Source organism: Podarcis filfolensis (assembly GCF_964270895.1).
Source record: "Podarcis filfolensis genome assembly, chromosome: 13".
Lineage (NCBI taxonomy): Eukaryota > Metazoa > Chordata > Lepidosauria > Squamata > Lacertidae > Podarcis > Podarcis filfolensis.
Window position 1 is genome coordinate 11,341,523 of NC_139615.1, and position 14,732 is coordinate 11,356,254.

Sequence of the window (14,732 nt, forward strand, 5' to 3'; positions counted from 1 at the left end):
ATGGTTCATTTCCAGAAGAAGTGCATGATCAAATCAAGTTCCCTTCCTTTTATCGTATGGTTGCTAATGAAGCCCTTCAGTATCAAGGAACTGTTGAGTTACTTCTGTACTTTGGATGGAAATGGGTAGGGCTGATGGCTATAGATGATGAAGGTGGAGGACATTTTTTGCAGACCATAGAGACAATGCTTCTGCAGAATAAAATCTGTTCAGCATTCATAAGACGAATTCGTGAAAATTTGTATAACTTCCTGGATGAACGAAAGTTTGGTACTGATACAAGGAGTCTTTTGCCAGCTTTTGCACTGAGCAAAGCTAATGCAGTTATTATATATGGAGAAACTTCTTCTATTTTATGGTTGCCATTTTCTATAGAATTAACTAGAATAATTCAAGAAACACATCCTGAATATCAGGAGACGGTATCTACAGCAAAAGTGTGGATTACAACAGCCCAAATTGACTTCACATTATCTAGCATTCAAAAGATAGCTGGCATTGATTTACAAGAGCTTCATGGTGCTATATCCTTTGCAATTCACTACAGTGACCCAGAAGGTTTCCAAGAGTTTCTTCGGAATGTACGTCCTTCTTGGACAAATAAAGATGGTTTTATCAAGGATTTCTGGGAACAAGCATTCAGCTGTAAATTTCCAAACGCTATGGAGCCAACAGACATCACAAACCCATGTACAGGAGAGGAGATGCTGGACAACCTTCCTGCTCCTTATTTTGCAATGAGTATGACGGGGCACAGTTATGCTATCTATAATGCTGTCTATGCTCTGGCACATGCCTTACACTTCAGGTACTCATCTAGAGACAACTACAGAATAACTGAAGCCAGGGGGTGGCCATGTCCTTGGAATAGGGAACCATGGAAGGTAATATTCTCTTTCATAAAGTGTGCAGTTTACATGCAGTTACTGTTCCAGTGTCTCCCCTTCTGGGATGCCATTGGGAGCCAATAACCATATCTACATGAAAGCAGCAGATAGGATTAGGGCTGCCATACAATTTTGGGGTGCTGTGGATTTTATTTTTTGAAATATGGCAACCCTAAGATAGGTGGTGGAAGGATACTCAATGACAGGTAGGGAAATGAAGCACCCCACCCTACCCCACCCCAGTTAAGGTTAAGACAATGGTAGAAGAAAGGGAAGCTTCTAGGTGAGAGGTACTATATTGTAAGCCACTTTAACATCTTGCAAAAACCAAGAACAGGATCATATCATTATGCTTGGTGACACTCTCAAACCAGTATGTAATTTACATGATTTCTCTGAATCCCTTTTTTATAGTTAGTGTTATGTTGGCCTCTCCCCAGTCCTCAAGCATGGAGAAGTTACGTATTTTGATTATCAGATTAATGTCATGGACTGGCTATGTGCAGAGGAGTGGTGGAAGGGGTCAGCTGGGGAATCCCCAAGGGAACAGCCAATGGAAAAAGGCTCAGAGCCAGGGGTGGGTGGTGGGATGGGTGGCCAGAGGGAGAAAAAGGAACAGACTGGGAAGATGAGGTATTGGAAGCTGTAGAGGTAACAGGGTTTAGTGAGCAGGGAGAGGCTGGGAGCAGGGAACAGTCCATAATCAGAAACAGAAGCAGAGGCTAGAGAGGATGCAAATAATTCACTTTCTCTGCTTTCTTCTTTTAGCACACATTTGACTCTCTTGTCATCCAAGAGTCCAAGCACCTCCTTAGCCAAAGTCTTGTTACTCAACTATTTAAATAATGTTTTACTGTTGCTCTTTATGTTTTTAGCAATGTGCAAAATGAAATCCTTTTTAGCTTATCTTATTGTCTGCTTGCATTTATTTAGCCCAAGCTTGTGTTCTTTTCCCACTCCTTATTTCAACAAGAATTCACTTTTCTAGGGGAAGCCTTCTTGCCTCCAGCAACTGTAATAGTCTTAGCTGTCCTCCCTAAATATATTGAGAAGTACCTTCAAATCCTGAATTTCCACTGATTTGATTATTTGTCACTCTCTTCCTGTATCTGCTACCAAAAGCTGATTGCACTTTGTTGTGATTTTGCCATCACAAAGTAAATGTAGTTATAATATTACAACCCTTTATAGATTTTACAACTCATTCTTTCTCTCTCTAGCTCCACTCATACCTTCAGAGGATGTCATTCAACAACAGTGCTGGAGATGAAATTGCATTTAACAAACATGGGGAATTAGTAGGTGGATTTGATATTAGAAACTTGGTGACTTTCCCAAATGAATCCTACATCAGGGTTAAAGTGGGGGAACTGGATCCTCAGGCACCTCCTGGGAAACAACTCACCATTGATGAGGACAGAATCAAATGGCACTGGAACTTGTCTCAGGTGGGGAAATAGCCACACTGCCTCTCAAATAGCAACATTCATGATCAAGCAATAAAATGGCTGGTCAATAATACTATGAAGACCATCAAATATGCTTTGCCAAAACCCAGTAAACTTGTAACACTCCCACTATAAATGTATAAAGTTTCCCCCTCTTGTTACAGCTTCACCAGCCATGAGATGAGGTTGTAAAAGTGATGTGAGAATGCTTGACTGTAGTACCAGTGAAACACTGCCTTAAGCACTGCCTCTTGGTCTCTTGCAAAAGTGGCATTTATAGGAAGTTTCATCCTGATTCAAACCCAGGCATCTTCATCTATTGTTATACCTAGGTTGTATTCCCATTCCTGGCACATTCTATCTGCATTGTAACATCTTACAATCAGACAGTAGATAAAATGAAGTGGGACTCTTCACGTATCAAGCAGACTGGATACAATGATGTTTCATATTTTCTATTACATTCATTTTCAACATAACTATACTATACAGCTGATAGATGTTAGAAGCTTTTCTTACTGGCTTTAAGGCTTTCTTTTACAGCATCTTCAAATCTGGAATAATTAGCTTGAAAAGGTTTTGTCCGTATGTTTAATCAATAAATACCAATATACTTTCTAGGTGAGCTATCTATGAACATTAAGAGGATTTGTTATATTTTTCCTTTAGTTATTCCACACCTGTATTGATTTTGTATCCTTTATAAATGAGTCATCATAACTATTTGGCCCATCAGTAGGAATGCTAATTGGACCTTTGGCCCATCAGTAGGAATGCTAATTCAACAAAATATGGAGGGTCATATGGTCTCCAGACTAGTTAATGGTATTAGATCAGATGTATAAATAGGTCAATTATTTGGTGGACTCATTATAGAGATTCTAATCTTTAGTTATAAGAAGAGGAAGAAGAAGAAGAAGAAGAAGAAGAAGAAGAAGAAGAAGAAGAAGAAGAAGAGGAGGAGGAGGAGGAGGAGGAGGAGGAGTTTGGATTTGATATCCCGCCTTTCACTCCCCTTCAGGAGTCTCAAAGCGGCTAACAATCTCCTTTCCCTTCCTCCCCCACAACAAACACTCTGTGAGGTGAGTGGGGCTGAGAGACTTCAGAGAAGTGTGACTGGCCCAAGGTCACCCAGCAGCTGCATGTGGAGGAGCGGAGACGCGAACCTGGTTCCCTAGATTAGGAGACTACCGCTCTTAACCACTACACCACACTGGCTCACAAGCATCATAAGATGCTTGACATAATCAGTATTTCATCCACTGAATCTTGCACCTGTGCTCATATGGCTATGTTATTCCATATCATTTACACTCCAGTTTACTGGTGATTCTTACTGATTTAAGATCAATTTCCCAGGCATTTTCTTAATAATAACCTTTCCCCTTGGATAGGTGCCACCCGTTTCAGTATGTAATGACAACTGCCATCCTGGTTACCGGAAGTTTAAAAAGGAGGGGGAGAAATTTTGCTGTTATGATTGTGCTCCATGTCCAGATGGGATGTTTTCAAATGAGATTGGTAGGATTTACTGTTTTGCAAGTTAGCTGTTATGATTCTAAATAATAATTTTATTTGTACCCTGCCCATCTGAACGGGTTGGATTATTAACTTTGGGTCCCCCCCTACATTCAAATCATGGTATGATATATGGTTCTTATTGTTTATATAGTTAAGTTTTACGGAAAGACCTTGATAATATTATTAAAACTTATAATATGATTAGAAACACAGGTAAAATATTTCAGTGTAACAAAATTCCGAAGTAACTCTGAAATAATAATGCCATAATTCATTGTCTGAATATGTAGAACATCCCAAACTATTTTTGGTTAGTGTGAAAAAAATGCTTTTAAAACAGAAGACCTGCTATGAAGCATCTCAAGAAAGTATTGAGAGCCCTCAAGAATTCTCCTCTCTCATTAACCTGGTGGATTTGGGTCTCCTTAGAGGTCCTTCTCATAGCGCTCCAAAACCACCATACTTTCCAATAATATAGTTTCTGGCACACCATGGCTCAGACCTCCAGAAAAGCAACTCCTAAATCAGTAGCAATTCCTTGTCCTGCCCTCCCCTTTCTCCAGAGGTTTGTTAGCAGTTCTACATCTTTCACTGTTCTGCACATTGGTTATGAATCTTCCCAGAAATGATTCACCCAATAGCTTTTCCCTTTTTGTTATTCTCTTTTTATCCAACCACATCATCTCTCCTTATCCCTGCTTTTGTCATCCCATTCCAGCATGAATGAATGAAACTTGATTTGTGTCAGCCATTGGCCATAGCAACAAAAGAACATTGGTACACCTAGCAGTTCAAAAGCACGTCAAAGTGCAAGTAGATAAATAGGTACCGCTCCGGCGGGAAGGTAAACGGCGATTCCGTGCACTGGTCTGGTTCGCCAGAAGTGGCTTAGTTATGCTGGCCATATGACCCGGAAGCTGTACGCCGGCTCCCTCAGCCAATAAAGCGAGATGAGCGCCGCAACCCCAGAGTCATCCATGACTGGACCTAATGGTCAGGGGTCCCTTTACCTTTACCTTTACACAGAACAAAATAAAAAGTCAATTATATAAAACACAGTTTAGGGTCCTGAGTCAGCAATCAAATAGTGGACATTTTTCTGATATTTTATAAAGAAACTTTTAAGTTCTTGAATGCCATCATATTTCTGGCATAAATGCACCACTGCTTGTCCATATATCACAATACACCCAAGAATCAAGGCAGTGTGAGATAAAATAGCTTGAAACAAAGGGAAACTAATCAATCAGGATAGAGCAGACATGGTCTGTTCTTTAAGAACAAACTATCTGGGCAGAGGATAAAAAGTTTCAACACATCATTATTTTGGCTTCTCATATATTGTATATCTTTTTCACTGCACAACATTTGTGCATTAGCAGAAATTAATTAACCAGGATTTAATGTAAGTTGTGGTCTGTTTTTTAAGAACAAAGCTATTTTGGCAGCAGAAAGTCTAATCAAATTATCATTATTTTGGCTTCCAAGATATTGAATAACTTCTGCAATGATTCTCTCTTTTCACTGCATAGCAGTTGTTATTATACTAGGGGGAGAAGGGGGTCAAGACTCTGGGTTTGATCTTTGGCATTTTTTTTTGGAAGCACATTGTTACAAAGGCTTTGTAATGTTTCCATGGTGAATATTTGTTAGGGGGACTCTTGAAAAAACAGTTCTTAATCTTGAGAATAATGTTCATTGAATTAAATTTCATTTCCCTCCCAGACATGGAAACTTGTGTCACTTGTCCAAATCATCAATATCCAAACAAAGGACGGGATCAATGCATTCCTAAGATTCCAAACTTCCTAGCTTTAGATGACACTTTGGGCATTGTTCTAATTTCCTTTGCGGTTTTGTTGTCTCTGACCACAATTTTGGTACTTGTCATCTTCATTAAATGCTGGGACACTGCCATAGTCAAAGCCAACAACAGAGGCCTCACCAACGTTCTCCTCATCTCCCTCCTCTTGTGCTTCCTCTGTTCCTTACTGTTCATCGGAAGGCCTAATGAGGTGACCTGTCTTATCCGACAAACTGCTTTTGGCATTGTCTTCTCTGTAGCCCTTTCTAGCATCTTGGCCAAAACCATCTCTGTGGTTTTGGCATTCATGGCTACTAAACCAGGATCCAGGATGAGGAAATGGATTGGTAAACGCTTGGCTTATTCCGTAGTCATCTCCTCCTCCAGTACTCAAGTAGGGATTTGTATTCTGTGGTTGGGAACCTTTCCACCATTCCCAGATGTGGACACACCCTCAGGGACTGAAGAAATTGTATTGCTATGTAATGAAGGCTCAAGCATCATGTTTTATTGTGTCTTGGGCTACATGGGCTTCCTAGCCATTGTCAGCTTCACTGTAGCTTTCCTAGCCAGGAAGTTACCTGACAGTTTTAATGAAGCCAAGTTCATCACTTTCAGTATGTTGGTCTTTTGCAGTGTTTGGCTCTCTTTTGTTCCAACTTACCTGAGCACAAGAGGAAAATACATGGTGGCTGTGGAGATTTTCTCCATCTTGGCTTCCAGTGCAGGGTTACTAGGTTGTATCTTTTTCCCTAAATGCTACATTATTGTTTTGAGGCCTGAGCTGAACAACAAAGAACAGCTAATGCAGAGAAATAAATGAATAATAAATTTGTTTTTTTATTTCCTTGCACAGCAAAACATAAAATAGCTACAGGAAAACTGGTACTATGTGAAATAATGAAAGTATTACAGCATTTATTGTGTGGTGGTTTTGAGATCAATATTTTTTATTTTAATTTAAGTTCTATTTCTTTGTGGAAGCCAGCCTGAAGCTCTTTCATCTTTTAAGTAAAATTAGAGGCTACTCTGGCATACTCATTTTAATATATCTATTTGGTTTTTAAATGGAATCTTTGTATGATTTAATACTTCATTGCTTGAGTATAAAGAGAGGGCTCAATGCAGCAATGCTTTTGTTGTATTGTATCCATAGACTTGTATATATGAAATGGGATCAAGTCAGTTTTCAGTTTTTGGTACAAATCTTTTTTTATAATGTGCCAGAAAACGTACATTTTGTTTATACTTCTGAAGAATGGGTAGATCCCAACTCAGCCCTGAGTTTCACTCTTTTTTCACGCTTTTATGAAGAGAAGTACAGTCATACCTCATGTTACGGCTGCTTCAGATTACGTGTTTTCAGGTTCTGGACTGCAGGAAACCTGGAAGTACCGGAATGAGTTATTTCTGTGTTTCACTGCTCACGCATGCGCAGAAGCGCCAAATTGCACCAGCACCTGTGCAGACGCGGTGCTTCAGGATGCTAACGCTGCAGGTTGCGGACGTGCCTTCTTCATGGATTACGTCTGCAACCCGAGGTTCCACTGTAATGGGCCATTAAGAAAGTCAAAAGGAGGGCAAATGGGAGGGGGCCCTTTCTCAACTCAAAGTTAGTTTGGAAGACAAAGGAGTGTTTTAAAGTGGAGCTTTAGAGCGGAGTTGAGAATGGAAGTTTGTGCATGATGAGACCTAGGGGGAAAGTTGAATCTTGGTGAAGGCAGCAGTCTTTAAAACAAATGAAGCTCGAGAGAGGATCAGAGGCATGGATTAGGTTAGTTTGAATCTAAGGTTGCAGCTATGTGAGAAGCAAGACCTTCATGGGATGATTATGCTGTGATCCCCTCCATCATAGGCTCAGGCTCGGGTTAAGAACTTAATTTGTTCTGGAGGTCTGTTTTTAACCTGAAACTGTTCTTAACCTGAAGCACAACTTTAGCTAATGGGGTTTCCTGCTGCTGCTGTGCTGCTGCTGCATGATGCGGAACCCAAGATGTGATATTGGGCAAGATCTTGGGATTATCGTTGATCTCATCAATCGCAAACACCAAGGCCAGGATGTGCTGGTAGAACTTGGTCACCACGCTGCAAATAAAGTGACTTGATATTTCATGAGAGAATTAAAGAGGACACCTGATCATTTTATATCAGTCTTTGACTGCTTAGATAAGGAAGAAGCACAATCAGGAAACTCAATTCTAATGGAAAGGAGGATAGTGTGTTGTGACTGCCTTTTGCTGGATTGTGATATGAGATTGTTGGCAGTGTGTATGGGGCTTCTGGGCTGCCCAGAAGACAATGAAAGCAATCTGTTTCAATCTTGCTTTCCAGAGCTTGGCACCCATCTTATGGCTTTGCTATATTTTTTTTAATGCCTCCTGCATTGTACTCTCCCCTCCACCCCAGCTTCATGTTCAGGGCAACCCATTGGGTGCAGGCTATGAAATATGGTGATTGATCTCTGAATAGAGATTTGTACTCAGATCTCACCAGTCATAGTCTTCCATGCTAATTGATATACTTTGTTGGCTCTTGATTAACTGTTTAATTGACACACTAATGTTACTCAGAAATTATCTTACAAGAAAATAATGCTAAATTGATATTCCACTCGGTGTATCTATTGACTTTTAGAAAATGTAAAGATGAAGGATTTAATCAATTTATAAAATCAATAATACTGCACAGTAGTAGAAACAGGGAGGTTTATCCAGCAGCATGGAAACCCAAAACAGAAAAATACCTTGGACAGAGCAAAAGTTACCTCAGCCACTCTCAGCGGCTTCCAACAAATAAAAACACAATTTGTTTGGACAGAGAAAAAGTATAAGTCAAATCCAAGGACCTTTTTGAAGAGCTAGTATATTCTGACATGTAGAGAAGGATGAGAATCTGCAGGTAAGTCTGTGGGTGATGTGAAGTACAGTGGTACCTTGGGTTAAGTACTTAATTCGTTCCGGAGGTTCGTACTTAACCTGAAACTGTTCTTAACCTGAAGCACCACTTTAGCTAATGGGGCCTCCTGCTGCCACCGCGCCGCTGGAGCACGATTTCTGTTCTCATCCTAAAGCAAAGTTCTTAACCTGAAGCACTATTTCTGAGTTAGCGGAGTCTGTAACCTGAAGCGTATGTAACCTGAAGAGTTACCACTGTATATCAAGAAGGGCTTTATGACTCCAAACTGTTTTAACAAAATGACTCTCCTGACTAAAACCCCCCCTCTACATTTCCAAAGTGAAGAGTGTTACTGCTACTTTGCCCAAGTATTTTTCAATTCATCTTAAAAACATACAGAATTGTTATAACTAAATTTAAGAACGTTGTGCAGAGATAGAATTTCTTACAAGGGGAGTTTAATCGACTCCTGAGAAGGGTGCATGTTGAACAAAAAGTTGGGAAATACATAATCAATATGAGATACTATCCCACCGAGGGCAAGATCACCAGGGTCGTGCCACGCATGCGGAACATGTACAGAATCAGTTGTGGAACACTTAACACAGTCCACATTGCAAACCATGTTTGGGAGCAGCAGCAACATGTTGATGAGAAAGCTCCCTCTACTTCTGGTCTCCATGGTGCATCTTTTTCACATCCCAATTGCATGAAGCCTGATTGGATGAAACGTGGTGTCAGAAGTGGCTCTCAGGCTGTTCCATATGTTCCTCTCTGAGGTCTGCATCTGGCCTGGCTGATCTCTCAGGCATTTGTGAACTGTATATTCTGCTGGGAAACACCTGTGCATTTGAACTATATGGCTTTGGAGGCAGCTGATGCTGTCTCCTGAAGGAAATAATTCTCTGCTTTGTCTTTGACCACAACAGCATTACAAAAGCATTCATTGAATGGGAACTGAGAGCTACCCTTTGATGTTTGATAATGAAAGAGCCAAACTGATCAAAAGGACAGAGCCCACCTCTCTTCCCTCCCTGATCTTAGATGACTAAAGAACACTGGGGTACATATTGTTTCAGACTTGCTTCTTGATTCCCCCCCACTCCCAACAGCCTCCTGGAGGTGAATTGATAACAGTTATTCTGATAATTATAGGGAAGGCAAACATTTCTACAATTATATCCTCTGAACATCCTCTGAAAAAGCTTCTGAAAATTAATTGCTGCCCAAACCATGTTTCTTCCCTAATTATGTATTTTCCTTTTCTGCTGAAATAAGTTTGAACAAAGGAGAGTCAAACAATGCAAAAGACAAGTATGCCGAAGTTGATATACTTCTTGTCATTAAAAAGCTCTGGCAACTTCCTGGTTGGGAAGGCCACAGTGAAGCTAAAATATAACCCTAAAATAGAACAAAACATGGTGAATGACCCTTCATTATATTACAGTACAACTTATTAAGTCACTAAGTGGCCAGACCTGGGAGTGGAATGGGAATTTGCCGTAACTTAAATTTTATAGCAGAAAAGAAGAACGGAATAAGCAGTTTTCCCTTGAAGGTATTGAGTTGAAAGTGGCATCTCATAGCCTTTAGTGTAATTCGCCCACTCCTGTGGAATACTCTTGCAATAGTGATTCAGAGGGACCAAACTTTAAAATGTTTGTTAAATACTTTTCTCTGTTCCCAGGTTTATGCAGGCAGTTAAGAAAATATATGTTGTTTGGTAATTTGTTTTATTTTTTTGTGTTGTTCTTGAATTTTATTAGAATTGTTCTAAACCACATTTATTTTTTAAATTAAAACATGGTAGACAAAACATTTAATAAATAAATAAACATATAAAAATATTGGGATGTTCAATGCAAGTCTCACAAAATATCAAATTATTGCCCATGGGAAATTGTCAGTTTCCGCTCATTCATTTAATTAATTATTGTATGTAAGCAGCATGATGGGATTGGTACATATCACATATTCAAATAATCTTTGAAGACAAGATTCTTAACCGATCCTCTAAAATTAATAAATCCTTACATGAACCTCAAAGATCACACCCAAAAATTACTTAAGTGCACTGGACAACCCTTAACATCATTGGGCATTTTCCAGAGTCCATTTTTCTGTTCTCCCTTCAGCACTATTACAGGGCAAATGTCACAACATCTAAGCGGAACGGAGATTATGCCCATGCAACTCTGTTAAGATTGGATCTATCAGGCATGTTCTTCTATACTGTTCGCTGTATCGTGATACCCGAAGAGAGCTAATCCAACCGCTACTAAGGAAATTAAAAACCAGGCTACATTATGAGGAAAAGATCAATTCAATATCTGCTTCATCTACACAAAAATGTGTAAGATTTTTCTTTCTTCAGCAGCACTCTGTGTCCATCATCTGAGGCCCTTCCTCGTGTGCTTCCTTCATGTGAATGCCTCCAAATCCCCACAACATTTTTTAATGGCGTTCGAATCATAGCCCCATATTTCAACTCCATCTAGAGCATTTGAGTAAGCACTTTGCTACCAAATACCTTGAGGGCAGGTTCAAACAGCTGCCCTCTCTGATTTTAATAGAACTTCAACAATGCCTCCATATGACACTTCCAAGAGAGGGGCTCATTAATGCATTCACCCAGGTACGTAAATAAGTAAGTTTGTTCTATAACCTGCTGATCCAAGCAGCAACTATACTAGGATTGCCATATTTCAAAAAGATAAAATCCAGACACAAAAGTTGTAGCGCTTTTTTGGGCAAAGTTTTTTGGGGGGCCATGATTGTTGAGCTTTTTAAAAAATCTACAAAGTGTTGCCATACATCTGGTAAAGATAAAGGCAAAGGACCCCTGGATAGTTAAGCAACTATGGGTGCGGCACTCATCTCATTTTCAGGCCGAGGAAGCTGGTGTTTGTCCACATACAGCTTTCCGGGTCATGTGGCCAGCATTTCTAAACTGCTTCTTGAGCAATGGAACACCATGACAGAAGCTGAATAAATGAAACTTTATTTGCATCAGCTATCATTCACAGCAACAAAAGAACATTGGGATGTACACAGAAAAAAAAAAGTCACTTATATAAAACAGTTTAAGGTCCTGAATCAGCAATCAAATAGTGGACCTTATTCTGATTGCCCCAGCAATGACGGAAGCTGTTTACCTTCCCACCACAGCGGTACCTATTTATCTACTTGCACTAGTATGCTTTCAAACTGCTAGGTTAGCAGGAGCTGGGATAGAGCAACAGGAACTCACCCTGCCATGGGAATTCAAACTGCTGACCTTCTGATCGGCAAGCCCAAGAGGCTCAGTGGTTTAGACCACAGCACCACCCACGTCCTAGGACTCTGTATGCCAAAAATCACAATCTTGGTCTTAGAGTAATTTATAGATAGGCTTTCCTGTTTACAGTATGTGTTGAACACCTCCAAGAGTCCTAATTGGAAATGAGGGAGGAGCAATAAATCATCAGCATATATAGATATTGAGGTCTTTTTGCTCCTCATTACATGAGAAGGGGAGTTTGCATTGGCTAAATATGACACAAAATCATTAATATAAAAGAGTGGGAACCAGAATGCAATCTTTAAGGCATTTTAAAAGCAGCATTAATACAACCATTTAAACTTAATCAGAGCCTTATTTCTTTGTTGCAGTATAGTTCTTGGATCAATAGCAGAAGTCTGCAGTCAGTATTGGCAATTTGAAATTTCTCCCACAATCTATTTCAATTAAAACAAACAGCAAGCTTTTCACAGAACAAAACATTAAATTGGCGCAACTTATTCTTACATAGGATGCAACAAAATATTCTCTCATTTATATCTTTTTTCGTATCAGATGTCCTTTATTGTTCAACTCAGGCCTCACCACAATAATGTAGCATTTTGGAAAAAAGATGCAACTCAGTAACCCAGCACTGGAAGTCAAGATGGAGAAGATCTCCACAGCTACCATGTATTTCCCTCGTGTGCTCAAGTAAGTTGGAATAAAGGAGAGCCAAACACTGCAAAACACCAACATACTGAAGGTGATGAATTTGGCTTCATTAAAACTGTCAGGTAATTTTCTGGCTAGGAAGGCTACAGTGAAGCTGACAATGGCCAGGAAACCCATGTAGCTTAAGACACAGCAGAACATGGTGACTGACCCTTCATTACATAAGAGTACAATTTGATCAAGCATTGTGTGTGAATCTAAATCTGGAAATGGAGGGGAAGTTGCCAACCAAAGAGCACAAATCCCTACTTGAATATGGGAGCAGGATAGAATTATGGAAAAAGCCAATTGTTTCCCTATCCATTTCCGCATCCTAGATCCTGGTTTGGTGGCCATGAATGCTAAAACCACAGATACTGTTTTGGCCAAGATGCTGGAGATGGACACACAGAATATTATACCAAAAGCAGTTTGTCGGAGAAGGCAAGTCACCTCATTAGGCTTTCCAATGAACATCAAGGTGCAGAGGAAACAGAAGAGGAGGGAGATGAGGAGAATATAGGTGAGGCTTCTGTTGTTAGCTTTGACTATGGCTGTGTCCTGGTGCTTAATGAAGATTCCCAGCACCAGAACTGTGATCAGAGATAACAAAAGTGCAAAGAAAGTTGAAAGAATGGCTAAAGTGTCATCAAATGCCAGGAAGTTTGGAATCTTAGGAATGCATTGATCCTGGCCTTTGTTTGGATATTGGTCTGCTGGACAACTGACACAAGTTTCTTCATCTGAAAAGGAATGTAAGGCATTGTTCATTGTTCAAGCTTAAGAACTGCCTTCCAGAAGCCCACCTTGTGTTTTTACCCATGAAATGTTTAAAATTCTTCTGCCCAAAGTGCATCAAACAGAAATGTCATGTATCACATCTGGATTGAAATGTGGTTTTCTCCTGATGTTCAAAAAAGTTTTTCTTAAAATAAGAAGTTCTGTTCAGTGAAATGAGACAACCATTCTAGCTGTATTTCAAAATCTTAGGAGTCAACAAAGGTGTTAGTCATTTTGACCTCTGTCCAAATCAAACTGCTGATAGCTTTGTGTTATTTCAGTCTGCCATCTCCTGGTGTTTTATTTCTGGGGCATTATATAATTCATGGGCATCCAGTCTGACTTTCAGAGCTCTAATATTGCAGTTATCTGGGAACTTGGCACTAGGCATTATTCATTCTTCTAAAAACATTGTCCTTAAAATAATTTAAAGCAATTATAAGTAAACAGCCAATGGAAAGGTATCTATATAAAAATGAGGACTATGCTTAATTTGATAATTATAAAAAAAAACAACACAAAACATTTTGTGAATGTTAAAAAATATGCACAAAGTAAAAGGCAATAGCATTATAAAAGGGCTCCTCACTTTTTACTTCAACAAATACAGATACACTGGTATCTCTGGTTACAAACTTAATTCGTTCCGGCGGTCCATTCTTAAAATGAAACCGCTCTTAACCTGAGGTGTGCTTTGCTAATGGGGCCTCTTGCTGCCACTGTGCCAACTTCCGCTCGCATCCCGGGGCAAAGTTCACTACCAGGAGCATCTACTTCCGGGTTAGCGGAGCTCGTTGCCCGAAGTGTTCATAAGGGGGATGGTACGTAACCCGAGGTTCCACTGTAGTTTGGTGTATTATAACATTGCATGTCTTACCCTTCTCATTTGAGACCATCCCAGCTGGACATGGAGCACAAGAATAGCAGCAAAATTTCTTACCCTCCTCTCTCTTCTTCCCATAACCATGATGGCACTTGTCATTACATACTGATAGGGGTGGCACCTGCCCAAATATATAGGGATGGTTTAGGGTTAAATAAGGTTTGTGGAATTAATCTTCCATTATCTTATATCAGATTATCTACCAGCAAACAGGAGAGCAAGTGATGCAGAAGGTAAAATCTGTAAGTACAGTCGGACACATTAAGTGGTAGGAATCTCTGCTCTACTAAGATTCCTGCATTGCAGGGTGTTGGACTAGATGACCTCAGGTTCCCTTCCAACTCTACAATTTTATGATCCTATGATTATATGAAATTATCTTAATTAATAGCCAACTGGAACAGAGGGGTTTTCAAAGCTTTTCTGAAGGGCAGCACAGGTGAAATGCACATTCCTTGGAATGTAGTTCCATAAAGTAGGGGCCATCACCGATAAGGTCCTTTCTCTAGTGACTGATTATTTAGCTAATTTCAATGGTAGG

General features: G+C 39.9%; 1 protein-coding gene across 1 annotated transcript; it reads left to right on the forward strand.

The window, feature by feature from the left end:
* Nucleotides 1-5,583: 5,583 nt before the first annotated feature.
* Nucleotides 5,584-6,483, forward strand: LOC310748527 (vomeronasal type-2 receptor 26-like; the record flags this gene model as incomplete). The annotated part of the gene is made up of 1 exon (XM_083584358.1): nt 5,584-6,483. The coding sequence occupies one exon, from the start codon at nt 5,584-5,586 to the stop codon at nt 6,481-6,483; it is 900 nt and encodes a 299-aa protein (XP_083440484.1).
* Nucleotides 6,484-14,732: the final 8,249 nt, after the last annotated feature.